This window comes from Malus domestica, chromosome 04 (genome assembly GCF_042453785.1).
Source record: "Malus domestica chromosome 04, GDT2T_hap1".
In the NCBI taxonomy this organism is placed as follows: Eukaryota; Viridiplantae; Streptophyta; class Magnoliopsida; order Rosales; family Rosaceae; genus Malus; species Malus domestica.
This window is the reverse complement of record NC_091664.1, coordinates 3,671,977-3,689,062: the sequence shown is the minus strand read 5'-3', so window position 1 is coordinate 3,689,062 and position 17,086 is coordinate 3,671,977. Positions and strand designations below refer to the sequence as shown.

At 36.4% G+C, this 17,086-nt stretch overlaps 3 protein-coding genes across 4 annotated transcripts; 2 read left to right on the top strand and 1 right to left on the bottom strand.

Annotated features, from left to right (window-relative positions):
• Positions 1–206: 206 nt before the first annotated feature.
• On the bottom strand, positions 207–3,776 carry LOC103443585 (uncharacterized). Its single transcript, XM_008382457.4, has 6 exons — positions 3,355–3,776; positions 2,885–3,080; positions 2,643–2,715; positions 2,079–2,128; positions 870–983; positions 207–442 (listed from the first exon to the last, which is right to left on the bottom strand). Exons 1-6 carry the CDS (start codon positions 3,692–3,694, stop codon positions 310–312), a joined length of 906 nt encoding a protein of 301 aa, XP_008380679.1. The 5' UTR covers positions 3,695–3,776; the 3' UTR covers positions 207–309.
• A 727-nt stretch (positions 3,777–4,503) lies between these two features.
• On the top strand, positions 4,504–14,326 carry LOC103443584 (transcription factor IIIB 60 kDa subunit). 2 transcript variants are annotated; one of them, XM_029100874.2, is made up of 19 exons: positions 4,504–4,914; positions 5,004–5,125; positions 5,248–5,329; positions 5,606–5,681; positions 6,535–6,620; positions 6,715–6,791; positions 7,047–7,103; positions 7,242–7,354; positions 7,955–8,034; positions 8,144–8,230; positions 8,582–8,662; positions 9,476–9,631; positions 9,703–9,861; positions 10,390–10,530; positions 11,285–11,365; positions 12,444–12,557; positions 12,719–12,808; positions 13,543–13,596; positions 13,892–14,326. In XM_029100874.2, the coding sequence occupies exons 2-19, from the start codon at positions 5,067–5,069 to the stop codon at positions 14,093–14,095; spliced, it is 1,797 nt and encodes a 598-aa protein (XP_028956707.1). In that variant the 5' UTR covers positions 4,504–4,914; positions 5,004–5,066; the 3' UTR covers positions 14,096–14,326. The 2 variants fall into 2 exon arrangements, with proteins under 2 accessions (XP_028956707.1, XP_028956708.1); XM_029100875.2 differs by having other exon boundaries at positions 4,551–4,914; positions 5,606–5,711.
• Positions 14,327–15,092: 766 nt separating this feature from the next.
• On the top strand, positions 15,093–16,203 carry LOC103443686 (probable glutathione S-transferase parA). The gene is made up of 2 exons (XM_008382576.4): positions 15,093–15,486; positions 15,675–16,203. Exons 1-2 carry the CDS (start codon positions 15,154–15,156, stop codon positions 16,017–16,019), a joined length of 678 nt encoding a protein of 225 aa, XP_008380798.1. The 5' UTR covers positions 15,093–15,153; the 3' UTR covers positions 16,020–16,203.
• The last annotated feature ends 883 nt before the right edge of the window (positions 16,204–17,086 follow it).

Here is a 17,086-nt window from a genome sequence, read left to right as displayed (position 1 = left end):
TTTGTTGTTGTTCATACCTACACCATAGTACGAGTTTATACATGTTTTTGTTTTCTCATATCAGCCATTGACCATGTCTTGACATATTGTTTTGTGTTACTTTTAGGATGCTCGAGCATACGAATAATTTTGTTATTAGTTAATTTTGTACGATTCCTTAGCACAGTGGAAATATTGCTCCTTTGTGCACAATAGATGTTCCCTCGTGGACATAAAACAACTTCATATTATCAAGATTCAAATGAATAAAAGTTAAGAGAGGATACTTGACATAGCTCAAAATTTGCACAAAAAATGGACTAAAATTTGTTATTCATTCGGGCCCCTCTTTTTCCCCTTAAGCTCCTTCCCAGATGTTAACGGACCATAAAGACCGAGACGCAAGCAACCTTGTTGTAGTCGATCGTGAAAGTAGTTCTTGTACAAGTCCCAGAATTCATCTCTGCCAAATAAATTGAATGTGAGGCATGTGGAGTGCATAAAGTTGAAAGATTTTTTATTCAAAACACAGCACAAAGACGAGAAGAAACGAAAAAGCATATATCAAGCTTCTTCTCTGTGATTTTTGAACTATCACTGCGCACTCTGGCCAGCGAACTTGGAGAAAAGGGTGAGGGTTAAGATTCTTCAAAGACAACCATTAGTTCGGTATCAAATTATGGATTTGAGCATAATATACGTTGCAAAAGAATCTCCCGAGAAGTAATGTATAAACCTTAAGGAAGGTTTGAAACTCCACCTTGTCATTTGAGATCCGAAGGTAGGGCTTTGTTTTGTTCATTATTTAGGAAGGGGGAAATCAATAAAAACGGAACAGAAAAATCCTAGAGAAAGCAAATGTAATGTAGAGAGATGACTCATAGCCTAACCTGACTTGTGGAAGCGTAATCAGGGAATAGCCCTTAACATCTGGGTGCATGTCCAGTACAATCACCGACAGTCGTGAAAGCCCCAATGCCTCAATGTCAATTAGCTTCTTTATCCTGAAATCGATGAGTCGAAGTAAGAACCAAATTATGCAATTTACACAACTGAACTTGAAAACAGGAAAGATAAAGGACATGCCATTGCCATATGATAATGCAGGTCTGCACCCTTATGAACTAAAAACGAAGTAAAAGGGAAGCAAACCATGAGCATAGATAAAGCAGATATTCAACCTAAACTTTTCGAATTTTCTGGAATAACGCTATATACGCTGCTAGAATCCAACAAACTTGCAAATTGCTAAAAACACAGTACAGAAATCCAGTGCTAAGGATGAGTCTCAGTCGTTCCATTAGGAACAATACCAATTTTAGTTTTATCTTCCTAATGTTTACCCCATCCAGCAAATACATGATGCAGGATGGCAACAAAATCCTGAACTTCTCTTTCGCTTGACTTCAGCTACCAACTTACCCGGCAGAATACAAAATTACAAATTGGTTTCTGGGGATCTAAGGGACTCAAATTATGATAGTATTGATCTTATTATACAAATATCAAGTCTAATTATAATCGGAAAATCAGTTATAATGCATATAGGTCAAGGGAGAAACAAGGATGTTGAGTTGAAAACAATTATGAGAATAAGTTACAGGAACAAAAGAAGAGGAAACAAAATCCCAAGGCAAACCTGACTCCAGGGTGAGCATGGTGTAATTTCTAATCAATATTGATTCACATACAAACTAAATATAATGATGTGACTTATAACTGAAACCTTAAAGAATAATTACTCCTAGCTCTTAGTTTTCAAGCTCTATCATATCCCCATTGGCGGCTTGGTACTTTCTTTATCTTTACTGTTTCATAGCAAATAATATCAAAGCTGTAGTTTCTAGTTAAAATGAGCTTTATTGGGTGAAATTGTTTTTATATAGAAAAATATATTTTGCATAGCCCACACTACACAATGAACACCAAATAAATAAAGAACCCCTCATGTTACTTCAAAGTAAAGAACACATTAACATTGCACCGTGTTCATTTGAGATGATACCGTGATTAAATGTAGCATTAAGTAAAAGCTGCAAATTTTGGGTTGTGGTAAGCAATGAAAGATTACTGCATGTACAGGAAATTATGATAAATACCTGTTTGGTGTACCACTAGCAATATTGACGCGGTTTTTTAACAAGGATACCTGCATAAAGCATAAAGGGGTTGAAAGAGAACGTACACATACATATGCAAAAACACAGCTGATATGCTAAGCAGAGAGATGAAATAGGAATAGTTACAGTACTAAAATAACAGTAAGAAATGTTATAAAAAATAAAATGGTAATGCAACATTTATTTACAAGTTTACACCCAAAAAGATTCACAATGAACCTGGTGATAGTTTGGAGTGACCATGAAGTGGACACAACTGGTTTCAATCCTAGTCATGATATGTTTGTTTCAAAAATTTGTAGACCATCCAACACAAGCATTTAAAATTGAAGGGAAGGGCAATAGATTTCCCTGACTCCATGCCTAGTAACAATTCATGGTAGTGTATAAACTATTGCACGTGGGTAAGCTCAACATGCTGAACTATAACCAGACATATGCTAATAATCCTAGCAAATAGTAGAGCATGGCGCAACATTGCGGAGTAATATGTAGTAATAAATGTGCCATTAACTAGAGAATTTTTAAATTCTGAGTAACTACCTGTTCTTCAACTTTCATATGCTTAGAGAACAGTTTTGCTGCACGACATTCATTAGTCAACAACCGGAAGCCCCTATAGGAACAGAATAAATTTTCAGCGATATGCACGTAACAAGAGGGGTTAATGTCTCTGGTGCTACTGAGACATTTTACATGAAAATCAACATAAGGGGTTTGGCGAGATCAAATTTGCAAATGGTTCAGGTTATGGTACTATAAGGAAGGAAACTATCGTTATTCACCTAAGAAGTTCTATCGCTCTCAACGCAGATGTACTAATAATAAGAACTGCTGGACTCCCCGGATCAATTTTTCCATCCACAAGATCCTTTCCACAAAGTTCTTGTTTCCATGATGGACCAAAAGCTTCCTTCACATGTTTCAACAAGCTGCTGACATCTTGATCCAAGCTTTCAGACAGATCCAGAATACACTTATCTGCAAAATTAAGCGAAAAAATTTGAGTTCGTTCCTCAGGCGGGGGCATTTCGACCATTGTGCATGCGTACTTCAACGTAATCAATAAATTCCACAGATAGAAAATAATGCTGAATATAAATTCAACGTCAATACTGAACTAGTTTCACTGAATTTCGAAAGCTAGCTTTTTTCTCAAATTCCCCAACATTTTCTCACCAACCAAACAGACTGCATAATCAATAATATGCAAGAAAAAAAATATAAACAGAAAAATTAATAATATAAAAGGTACCATTAAAGGACTCCAACTCGAGAGAAGAAAGCTGAACGCCATTGGCGGACTGAAACTTGTCCAGGAAGAAGCTGAGCTGCGCGGACGCCGATGCCGGTTGTACCTCAGCACCGTCTCTTAAACCATTGTCGTTTTGGCTGTTTTGATTGCTCGCTTTCTCGTCAGTTGGGTTTCCATTGCCGCCGCCATTGCTGAGCCGTTGCTTCTTCTCCTTCTTCTTCTTGCTCTTGGTGTGGGAGTTGGCCTTCGTCTTCTTCGTCTTAGGGCCGAGCGGCCTGCCCTTGTTCTTAGGGTTTCTGTGAGACAGCTTCGATGGCTTCTTTGCTTTCCCGCTCCCCATTTTTGCAGAGCTGCTTGTTGACACTTTCTGCTAAACCCTAAAAAGGTTCCAAGACTTAAACTTTCTTGCCAGCTAGGAATTCGTTTGTTTTTAGCCATTATGCCCTCGCTTTATTTCGAAAATTCATATTTTGCCCCATTCACTTTTACCCAATGAAAAGAGTGAATTGAAAATTTGGTCCCTGATTTGTGGTTGTTTCTCTTTGGTCCTCAAACAAGGACCACAGTGACGTTAGCTTCAAAATTCATTCGGCAAGAACAGTGATAAGTGGAATTTAATCAAATTAGTTTTGGTTGAAATTAGGGTGGACTTGGGTATATATATTAACTATTGAAAATCATTGAGGAAATTGTAGAAACTGTTATTTAATTTTAACCTAATTAGAGTAATGGTCATTTAATTAAAAATTCATGATTAATGGTCCTTAACTCATCAAAACGTGCAGCTATGATCATTTTCATTAACTTAGTTAAAACTTCTGTCAAAATGAGTCACGTACCACGCACATTGAATTAAGGAGCGAATATGGAAACCAAATAAGAAAAATTGTAGCCCTCAACTCCAAACCAATTGGAGAAACAGTCCCCCACCTTTAATGCAATTGAGTAATGGTCTCTCAATTTATCCTAATTGTAGCTAATGGTTATTTCTACATGACTTATTTTGACGAAATTATGACAAGCTGATGAAAAAGATTATAATTTTCGTCTTGATAAGTTAAGGGACCAATAATCATAATTTTTTAATTGAGAGATCTTTTCTTTAATTAAGTTAAAATTGAGGGATAATTGGTAAAATATTCCCAAATCATGGATAACAATGGAAAACCCCAAAACCACCGATGCACTGTTGAAACAACCGCCACCCTTGCCTTTCTTCCCTCTCTTCCTCCTCCTCTGTATCTTTTCGATTCCCAAAACCTCTCCTTTCTCTCCTCCGCGCCGGCGCCGTCTCTGCTTAGCCCAAATCCATCTTTCCTCGTTACAAGCTTCGCTCACTCGCCCCCACTTGTCCACGTGGACGCGCCCCCGCATCGGAGCAAAAGCCATCCTTCCAGGTTCGCTGACTCCGGTGTTTTATACGGCGAACCAATCGAGGCCCTAAATTTTTGCCAAACGTGCTCTCTCTCATCTTCCCACGTTTGTCCACTCGTTCTCACGTCAGACCCCCACTCACTCTTGGCGGTTTTGTTTTGCTGTCAAAGCCCCCAAAACCGAAAGGTATTTCATACTCCCGTTTGAGTTTACTGAGAATTTAAGATACAGCTCTCTTTTTCTTTCTCTTTCTGATTTTCTCGGGAAACAAACAGGGCGGTTGCTCTTCCTCGTAATTGGGGAAAATCGGTGGCGGAGTTGGCTCTTAATTTCAAAGAATGGTTTTTTGCTCTCACTGTAGAAAGCCAGTTTCTGGAATTAGCGATGGTGGTAGAATGTGAGTATCCCAATTTTTGTTTGTATAATTTTATTTTATATTTTTAGTGTTTTTTTTACATAAAGAATTTATATTGGGGTGTTATGAATTGGATTGTGATGTTGCTTTGCAATTGTTTGTAGTTCGTGTCCCGGATGTGGAAAGGTTTTGGAGTACGAACAATACAGTGAGGAAACCACATTCGTTAAAAATGCAGCTGGACAGGTATTTCCCAATTTCCTTTTAAAAAAAAAAATATATATATATATATATATATATATATTACACTTGGTAACAAATGCATACTAAGGCTCGTTTCGGAGTGATTGTGGGACAGCCAGAATCGCTTCTGCGATGTGCTTCTCCATAAAATTAGTTTATGAGGAAGCACATGGAATGTATTTCTACATAAAATCACTAAGATGTGATTTTTTGAGTGATTTTATGGAGAAGTATTGATTTTATATTCTGTTTAAAGCTTTTCTGTGTATGTGTTTGCAGAGCCAAGTGGCTGGAAGATTTGTACGGACCATTCAAAGTGATATCTCAGCTTCTCGCGAAAGGATCTTCGAGAATGGTATGGCTCGTTGAGCTTTTGTTTTTCAAGGTTTGGCTTTTTTATTGCTTCTTTTTTTTTACGCTTTCATGACCCCGTGTAATATTGGCATATGCTTCCTCAGAAATATAATTACTTCTATTAACGGAAGAGTTCCATTTTTCAAGTACTTTGTTTTTAAAAAGAATTTATTTTATTTCTTTGGTTTGGGTTCTAAGAAGTGCTAACCTCTGGGGAGTGGGATTGCAGGAGTAGAATTTTCTCTTGAGGTTTGATTTTAAGTTAGTGCACTTACAAATTAATGAACACGATAAGAAAATCTGGTCGGGGACTTGCAGTAGACATGGAACTGGAAAATCGAAATGTTGCAGGGATCATGTGTAAGCATTTCTGGTCAATCAACTAGAAGAAAGCATTTAGGTTGCACTATCAACTGGAGTGTGCTTTATTCAGTCATTTACAGACTCAACACCCCAATACACATATAGAAGGGGCATAACCGCTTGCATTTGTGTACAGACATGTAATATACTTAGTACTTGAGTCTCTTTGAGTCCATTGAATGAGTTTTGGGTGAAATCACCTGCCATTAATCAAGGCAGGTCATAAGCCAGCAGCCAGAGTAAAGACTAGAGCCAGAGTCTGTATTACCGCTTTGTGTTTTTCTTTAAACTCAGCACATTCTGTTGTTACAATTTATTCATGTCTTGATGTTAGCAGTTACTCAACTTGCACAAACTAGGATGTTTAATTACTACTTTCTTTTTGAAAATTTAATAAACTTTAACATGTCAATTTTATCATGCTCAAGAGTTAATGAAGATAATGAGATTTGTCTTATCTATTGTCTCATTGATTGTTTATGGATTTGCAGCCGAATATGAATTAAGATGTATGAGAAATGCTTTGGATATGGGAGACAATGAAGAAATTGTTGACATAGCTAAGCGTTTTTATAGAGTACGTCTTCATGTATTTGAGCTTCATTGTTTCTAGTTACAGAAATTGTGGAAATCTAAAAGACTAAACCTGTGATCTTCTTCTCCTTTTGAAGATTGCAGTAGAGAAAAATTTCACCAGGGGGCGTAAATCAGAGCAAGTACTGGCTTCATGTCTTTACATTGCATGCCGGTAAGAGAACCTGTTTGCTGTTTTATTTATTTATTTGTTTTATTCTATAAAGAAACAGTAAAGAAAGAGACAGAAAATAGATGAGGGGTGGCAAGCAGATCACCCCAAGCAGCCAAGAAAAAAAAAAAAAAAAAAAAAAAAAAAACAGTTAAGCTGTTTAATTAATTATTTCCAGCCATGTTTATCTTCTTATTCATATTCAATTTTACCCCATGATGATATGTGCTAATATTGAACTTGAATCTTGTCTCACAGGGAAAAGAGGAGGCCGTATCTTCTTATTGATTTTTCGAACTACTTGAAGATAAATGTGTGAGAGAGCCTTTCCTTTTTTTTCTTCACTTTTGACTTTCTTCTCCCTTGCTTTCAGTAATGACATTCTGATTTTGGATTTAACCATCAACATTTGCCCTTGGGTTTAATATTGCTTTCCTATAATGTGATTCGCAGTTATGTGCTAGGTGCTGTGTTTTTGCAACTTTGCAAAACTCTTAGGCTCAATGAGCACCCAATTGTCCAAAAACCTGTTGATCCTTCTTGGTTTATTCATAAATTTACAGAGAGTAAGTGTGAGAACTCTGCAATAACAAATAGCTTTCTTACTCTAGGATTCGGATTTAAATGCAATTTGTTCACAAAGTAATTGCATCACTTATTTCCAACAAAGGGTCATTACTTTTAAGCAGTGTTGAAACTTTTTCGGCTGAGTGGTTATATGGATGAATATGTATTCAGTTAATACTACAAAAGTATCAAATCCAACAAAGTGTGTTCTCATTTGCTTTTCTGGTTTGATGGGACTCAAATGCAATGGGACATGGGGACACGGACATCAATTCATATTTATTACTGCTTTAGTTGTACATCCTCCATATTTAACATCTCTGTTTTGTGCTATGTTAACCTTTTGAGCAATTTATTAGGCCTAAACACTTAAAGTTTGCAGCTAGAAGTAGCTAGTTGGGGCTTAGATAATTTGGATTTCTATTTACAATTTTACTTTTTCCAAGCATCTTCAATTTGTTAATGTCTTATGTCACACTATTTTTTATTTATGTCTTTTGTTTTGGGTATAAGTCCTCTGTACCTTGTTCCTTCTGGTACACGTATTTAGGTTTGCTGGTATAACAGGGATACATAACAGTTACAAATATGCCTTGTAGGTTTACCAGGAGGAACGAATAAAAGGGTCATGCAAACTGCACTGCGGATTATCACTAGCATGAAACGGGATTGGATGCAGGTGTGCTAACCCTTTTCAGCATAATATTGATGCATTTTGGGTGTCAGATGTAGTGTTAATCTTCAAGTGAGGTTGAATGTCATATGAAAGATCTTCAATTCTTTTACAGACGGGCAGAAAACCCAGTGGGCTATGTGGTGCTGCGCTATATATATCTGGACATTCACATGGTCTCAATTATTCCAAGTCTGATATTGTAAGTCACACTCAGTTGCTACTCTACAGTGGTAAGAATATTTTGAATGAGTTGGTTTTTTCGTTATAGATCATCTATTATATGGGCACACCAGTTAGATTTTTTATTTTATTCCAGATTTCTAATACAAAAAATTTTCAGCAATGAAAGAGTACACATTGTTTTGTTTATATTGTGTCAAGTTATGAATTTCTTGTTTCTTAATCAGATTCAGTTCAGTCCTGTGCTCTAAATATGAAAACTCTTTTGTCCCATCAAATTTTTTCGTAAAAATGATTATGTAACAATTCAAACATTTGATGTTCATTCAGCCCTTACATTTCATATGATGTATCTTGTATATTTTATCAGACTAGGATTGTGCATGTTTGTGATGCAACATTGACCAAGCGGCTGGTTGAGTTTGAGAATACTGAATCCGGAAGCTTGACGGTATGTTACTTGCAGTAGGACAATTATTGTAATTTGTAACATCTGCATTTCAGCCATATAGCTTACATATATGAGGACAGTTTTAAATTTCCTTCATCATTTCCATTTAAATTTCCTCCATCATTCTTTACTTGCCTGTACATTGCCCATCACTCCATCTCCACATTTCTCTTGACTTAGAAACAATTGAATGGTAACATCAATTTGACATGCCAATACATTTCTATGTTATTGTAGTCACATGCGTGTACAATTCCTGGGTTTTGTATAAATTTTTAAATAAGTGCATGTGGTTCAGTATCTTAGTGGATATGGTGTTGGGCATATGATGGCCTTTTCCCAACCAACCCAGGTTAGGGCCTAGCACGCCCCTATTATATTAAAAGCCTTACAGCCCTGCGTGATGGAGACTACTGCATAGGGATCGATCTGGAACACGGTTTCTGCCTATGCGTCCTGGGTTCAAAACTTCCCCCTCCCCTAAATTATTGTAACAGTTCCAACTCCTGCCCCCTCCCCTTAATGATAATAATAGTTTTTTAAAAGTAAAATTAATGGACATTTTTTAGCTTAGGGTTCAGTGATTATATTATTTTGGTTGTCCTTTGGGCTTTAGTTGCAATTGCTTTTAGCATTTATCTATTTCTCTGTATTTGACATTTAAATAAGTTGCAGAAAAATTTAGACCTAAAAGGTATTCAGTATCTGATTTTTTTTTTGCATACATTTGTTTGGGATATGTAAGTACTGAACTCTTATACTCCCCACCTTGAAGCTATTTTTATTTTATTTTTTATTCTATTTTTTTTTCAGATTGAGGAATTCCTTGAAAAGGCCAGGGAGCTGGAAGAATTCAGCAAAGAACCAATTTTGGCATTAAAAGTGGGTAATGCAGATGATGTCCTTTGTGAGCATAAGGGTAGTGGAAAACCATTTGCATATGGACTTTGTAGAATTTGTTACGATGATGTGAGTCCAATTCACTTTTTTGTTTCCATAGGACGTACAATGTATGTTAAAGCTTTAATGGGTTGGTGTAGTTTATGCAAATTTCAGGTGGACTTGAGGGAGGGTCTAATCCTCCAGCTTTCCAGCGTGCCGAAGTAAAGAGATCGGAGGAGGCATCTGCTGAGCAAATTGCTACGGATTCTGGTGTTGAACCTTGCCAAAGCCCGGACAACAGTAAACAGTTGCCAAATGTAACCATTACATTTAGTTATTTTTCTGCTATGTGGTTAGTAATTGGTGGTAAAATAACAATAGTGGTGTTTCATATTTCTGTTATTTACACATAATATGTAAAACTCTTCGGGCATGATTTAAGAGTTGATAATGTCCTAATTTCTTTTTGAGGGTCCAGTGTTATTTGATGATATGGAATGGTCTTGATTTTTCCTTGTTTGGGTTATACTTTTTTGAGATGCATGTGGGATGGAACTGAAGGTTGAGTCTCTGTTATGCTTGTTTGCTTTGGAAAAGCATTATGAGGACCCACTACATTATGTTTGTTATAAGTGCTAATAGATGGAGAGGTATAGTAGGTCTTCTGGAGGGCTCAGACCTTCTCTCTAAGGCTAGTTTTCCATATTGAAATAGATCTCCAGAACTTTTGATTCTCCTCAATTCTTTATAATAACTCTTCCACCTTGTACACCTTAATTACTATCCTTGTCAGTCATATAACAAAGTTGCTCTGATGTTTATTTTTCCTCATTTCATCTTGATAGTTTGAGAAAGAACTGAACAAATCAAAAACAGAAAGCAAAGACGAAAGAAAGCAGTTTACAGAGCCCGAAAGTACCACTGTTGATGCGGATGCTGAAGATTGTGATAAGCCTGACAACCTCTCGGATATCGAGGACGCAGAGGTTTGTAATTATTAACCTAGACAGGTTTTATTTTTTATTTCTGTTCTCTGTAAAAGTACTTTTGCTTGTAACATAACTTTTAAGTTCCATTTACCAAATACATGATTGGGGCTGCTCCAGAGATATGAAAGTTGATTATTAATGATTCTATAATCTAAAACTAACAGCAACACTGTATGAGCTGAAAGTTTCTGTTTGTTGACTCCGTTTCATTAACAGTTATTCCTATGTCAGATTGTAATAACTGTATTGGTTATGTACATGTGACTTTATATTTTTCTATTATATGTGATGCGTTATCTTTTCAGCTATTACTTGATCCTGTATAATGGTTTAACATAGTTGGTTTGCCTTTTTGTTATAGTTTATTTTGTTTGCACTTTCAAAATACAACTGATTAGCGGTCGTAATGGTTAAATGAACAAATAGCCTTTTCTCAACGTCTTTTATTTGGGTTTATTCCCATTGTTTTAAATTTGCATGTCCCACCTTGAGTTTAACATCAGAGAGTGTGCTTACACATGTAATTGAGATATCATAAATGATTGGTTTCCATTGATTGGTTACAAATGTATCTACCGTGATGACCACCTTCTGATGATAGTAATTCATAATTCTGTACTTGTATTTTTTTTTTTTTTTTGCCTGAACTATTTATTTGTTTTTATGCACGTGATTCATTTTTTTGCATCGATTTTGGTTCATTGTGTTTGTACTTTTAGATTATTACTTACTAATTTGAGATATTGCACAGGTTGATAGCTACCTTCTAAATGAAGAGGGGAAACGTTATAAACAGATGATTTGGGAAGAAATGAACCGGGAGTACATTGAGGTACCTTTATTGACGGTGTTTAGTTACCATTTTGTGATTCTTCGACAGATTGTAGTTATGCATCCCAAATATAATGACAAAAGATGTATATCTAATATATCTCTACAGAATTGAAAGGGCTGATCTCTAGTCCTGGAATTGACATTATTTTATACTGGATTATTTAGGGTACTTTACTTGATTACTTGCTAGAGTAAAGGGGCAGTAGCTCTCAAACCTTGACCTTTTAAAGTGGAAAACGAGCATCCATAGTAATGGGGTCCCCGTTTCTGAGAACGTGGAAGTATATTCATGTTTCAGTAGTGAATAAACAATAACCACTTCGATATGAAGAGAGTTTCTATTTGAACCCATTGTTTATCAATGTCCCTTTACAATTTAAAAATAAAATCACAAACCCAGTTCCAGCAGAGCCGTCAGAACTCTCCATTCCTATCAGACTCTGTCCGTGTCTCCCCAAAACCTGCAAAGTTCAGATCCGGCAAGAGGCCATTGACCCCATTCTGACTGAGAGGTCCTTGACCATAGTGGAGCTGGGTTTGTGATTTTAGTTTTTAAAATTTTATAGGTGATAATGGGGAAAAAGGAACTGCTGGGTTGGAAAAGTCAAATGCTTGGTTAAAATAGAAGCCATAATATTATTGGTGTATGAGAGAATCAGCCTTTCTTTTTGTACGAAATGAAGAAATTTGTAATTCAACTTTGGCTAGTGAGTTCTTTGTTGGTCTAATTGTGAGGGAGAACGTGATAACCATTACCAAGTATGTATTTTCAAAGGAAACAGCAGAGAGGTTGGTTAAGAAGACCAAACCAAAACAGAAAAATATATACGGCTTAGAACGCTAGAACCTATAAAACACTGAGTACAAACAATTACCTTAGAGCCATCAGAGAACAGCCTTTCCAGTCTAGCCTCATTACTGGGAGAAGTCGGGGTTGGCAAGGTATATAGCCATCCCAAATCATTCTAAAGCCTAGCCGTGTCACGCATGGCATGATATATCTGCATCTATGTTGGTTTTATGCTGTCATCTTCCATACTGGTCATATATTTCACTAACCCAGTAAAGTTTTGCAGGAGCAAGCAGAAAAGGAGAGACAAAACAAGGCTGCTGGTATGGATCATGACATTCCAGAAGATGCAAAGAACCTTGGGCAGGCTACAGCGGCAGCTATGGCAAAGAAAAGAAAGGTTTTTTCTCCCATCTTTTTGATAAGTGGAACCTATTATGCTATATCGTTTCTCTTTAATATGATAAACAGATTTTATTTTATTCATAGGCGCAATTGTTTCGTCTTCATAAGTTTTCACACGATTTGCAACCTCCTTATTTCTGAAATTTTAATTTTCAGGAAAGGCAACTAGCTCGAGAAGCCGAAGCAAGGAGTTCTACTCCAGCTAAAAATGCTGCAGAAGCTACCCACCAGATGTTGACTAAGAAGGTATTTATAGCTTCCTATATGGAAAAAAAGAAAAAAGAAAAAAAAAAGATGTTACAACGGAGAGGCTTTAGTAGTTAGCTTAATTCAGTAGCTCATTCCTGGCCACTATCTCTTTTTACAGTAAGGATTTAGGACACTCAAAAGTGGGAGTGTTTAGGCATGACCTTTGGATGTCTTAATCTTAAACCTTACGATCTTGAATTGGTATTTATTTTAGCTCCTTAATTTAATTTCTTGCTCGAGCTTTTCATGATCATTCATCTTTATTAGTTGATCAATTTTAAGTTTGGAGCAATTTCCCATTAGGGTGTAGTGATAATTTATTATTTATTTACAAATTAGTGCAAATCCCAAACATCCCAAGTCGAATCATAAACCGGACTAGGTTAGGGCCCCTCAGCAGTTTCATATAAGTTGTCCATTTTCTGGTATTTATGACTTTTGAGTTCACATGCGATAAGTCTTAGATAGAAGTTGCATAAAGAAAATGACATTAGGTCTGCAAGCTTGGGGTGAGTTAGTCTGTAAGTTTGTTGTAGGGTAGGGCCTACTGAAAGTCTGTAAGGTGTACATTCCTGAAATTTTCTTGATTGACCAAATGCTGAAGTAAACTGGTGGTTGATAATATGCTGTATGTGTGGAGCACTTTGTTCGTTAATCTTTTACATTGATTTGTAGACCATATTGTCTAGTTCTTTCAGATTTTGATGGATTTCAACATGGTTTCCTTGCAGAGACTCAGCTCAAAAATCAATTTTGAAGCCATTGAGCATATATTCCAAACAGATGTATGTGCCTCTCTTCTTGGGTTCTAGTTTTTAAATGCTGAATCTCTATTCTCTTTTATTGCTTGCATGCGGCATGCCTATGGCGAGTTTCATACCTGTTTTTTCGCTAATTTTATTTTTGGAATCTACTTTGAATCTTCTGTATAATCATCGTGCAATATTTATTAGCTAGCTGCTAATATGTCTCTGTTTTGTTGATAGCGTAGGCGTTGTATGTACTTTCATGGTTTGGCGTTGAATGCGTGTTGAATTCATCTGCTGATGATGTATATATGGTTTTTGCTTGTTCTAACAGGAAGCTCCAGATGGCTCCAAGAAGAAAAAACTTGAATCTCATCTTGACACTGACAAAGCGGACGACAATGTTGATGAGTTGGGTCCAGAAAATGAATATGAGGACGAGGAGGGAATCGAAGGAGCATTTGGCTACAATCTTGATGATGAAAATGTTGATGAACAACCATACGACGATGAAGATTATGGTTATGATGGCTACTGATGGTGCTTTCTGTCAGCGTCTTATTGAAGCCCATTGGAAGCTAGATTCAAGTGTTTCCATCTATCAAAATCGATATGGTTTGCTCGGTCACACTCCGAACACATTTCTGCAGCCTTCCCCTAAGATTTGTTTTCTTACTGAAAGTTGGATACTGGACACTTTTAGTTTATTTTTTGTAATGTAAGACTGAAAATACATTTTCTTTTTACAAAATTTAGTGTTGTATACGAAGTGTAGGCTGTTTTTCGTTTTTTTTTTTTTTTTTTTTGTCATAACTGAGACAATCCATTTTTTTAACGGGTTGACACGACACGATACGTTAAGCTAACGGGTGAGTATCAGATTTTCAAGTATCAACTTGGTAGGTTCTCAGCATAGACGCAACGCAAGGGATTACGTACATAGCACGTAAATTTAATTTATGTAGAAGCAGACCATGAATCTGAGGTTAAAAAAAATAGCAGTTTACAGGAGAGATTTTTATTTTTTTCTTTTTAAATTCTTGTTTTGTTTTCTATTAATTCTATGATTATTTATTTCTCACATTGGGAAGACATACAAGCGATGTATATGATTATTTATTTCTCACACTGCGAGGAAGATACAAGCGATATATAGAGGGAGGAATTAAACTCAGGACTCCAGATGTAAGGAGGAATGGCTATTAACCAGCTATGCTACAAAGCTTCTGACCTGAGGACTCGTTTGGATTTGATTTTAAAATAACTAAAACCCCTTTTAGAAAAGAAAAAAATGTTTTTGGGTATCAAAAACACTTGAAGTGTTTTTTTAGGATTTACTTGCATTTTTACAAAAAAATGATTTTAAATACATTTTTACCAAAAACACTGCTAATAATTTAAAAAATATTTTCAAACGAACCCTAAGTCGCCTTTATTGTCATAGGAAAATCAATTTATTTATTAGCTAGTCATTCATACAGGCCAAGTTTCCTTGTCAAATAATCTATATGTATATACCTTGGAACTTCTTCTTATTAATCCATATAGATATAATAGTCCCAACTTTGCTCCAAACAGCAGAAAGGAAGTAATCAAATGGGTGATGGGGATGAAGTGGTTCTTGTGGGATTCTGGACAAGTCCTTATGTCATGAGAGTGAAAATTGCTTTGGCGGAGAAGGGAGTCCATTACCTCTATTTGGAAGAAGAACATCTTCTCCAAAATAACAAGAGCCCTTTGCTTCTCGAAGTCAACCCAGTGCATCAGAAAGTTCCTGTCCTCATTCATAACAATAAGCCCGTATGTGAATCCCTCATCATTCTTCAATACATTGCTGACGTTTGGAGTGATCACAAACCTCCTCTACTTTCAGAGGATCCTTATCGGCGATCTAAAGAAAGATTTTGGGTCGACTTTTTCAACAAGGAGGTAACTCATCCTCGAGTGAAAATTGTACCTATTTCTTCAATCTTTAATTCCAAGAATATCCTTTAACAGTTGAATAGTTAAGTACCGATGTTGTCTCAAACTTAATCAGTTCCAGCTGGTGGGAGGGTTTTATCACGAAAGGCCTCGGGCGTCGGTAGGGTAAAATCATTCATTATATATTTGTGCAGATAGCAGACTGTGGGAGAAGGATGTGGGCTTCCAAGGGAGCAGACCAGGAAGCAGCAAAGAACGAGTTTGTAGAAGTCTTAAAGCTGTTAGAAGGCGAGCTTGGGGAGAAGCCTTACTTCGAAGGTGATCGTTTCGGCCTCCTGGATGTCACTCTGGTACCATTTGCCTGCAGGTTTTACACATATGAGATGTTTTGCAATTTTAGCGTGGAGAAAGAGTGCCCAAAGATAATGCAATGGGTGAAAAGGTGCAGCCTGAGGGAGAGTGTTTCCAAGACCCTTCCTGACAAATATAAAGTCTATGACTTCGTCTTGGAAGTCAAGAAAATGCTTGGAATAAATTAGGTGCTAAGGACTCGTTTGGTGGAAATGACTGGATTGGAATGGATAATCCTTTAAATTCCATTATTTTGAAGGTTATGTAGAATGATTTTTCGTTTTGAGGGGATTAGAAGAGGATTAGAAATGAAGAAAACTTCTCCCTTTTAATCCTCCCATTTTGGTGACAATTGAAATGGATAACTTTTGTTCTTGAGTAATCCTTCGTCTATCTCTATGTTGGTCACAATTTATTCATTTCTTTTTTCAACGTACTTTTAAAATAGCATCACATCCATTTCAATTCAATCATGTGTACCAAACGAGGCCGAAAGCTTGACAGTTTAACAGTTGCATGGAGTGGACATGAATCAAGTAATGCCCTTGTTTATAAAATAAAAGAGAGTGAGTGAAGAGGGAGAGGGAGAGCGTACACAACTGGTTTGGGATAACGCCTTTAAAAATAACTATTCATGTTAATTAGCTGTAAAATAGAATGGTTGAGCATTTTATGAACCCTAGTTGTAAAAGTGATGTGTGTAGAATATAATTGTTGTTGTTGTGCTATGAAGTCTAATTATAAAAGTGATGTGCGTAAAAGGATAAACAGCATTATTTAACTAATTAATGTGGGTAATAAAAACATTAAAATTATTCATTAAAGACCCAACTCCATTTTTTATGAAATCAATTTTTCACAACATTACAGAAGTGTTTTTAAAAAGATTAAAAAAAATTTAGAATAAATATTTTTGGATTCTAAAAGCACTTCTTGCAGGAAGCACTTCAAGTGTTTTACTAGGATTCACGTGCATTTTAACTAAGCATTGATTTTTCATACATTTTCACTAAAAGTACTTTCAATCATTTTAAAAGTACTTCCAAACGAGCCATATCGCAACCTACAACCTACAGCCGATTACTTTTAAAATAAGTAGGATACTTACTGGGTTAATTACTGTGACATCCCACATTTCCCAGGGGAGTGGATCATGTAAGCCTTATATGTATATTATCATCTCTTTACCTAGCACGAGGTCTTTTGGGAGCTCACTGGCTTCGGGTTCCATCTAAACTCCGAAGTTAAGCGAGTT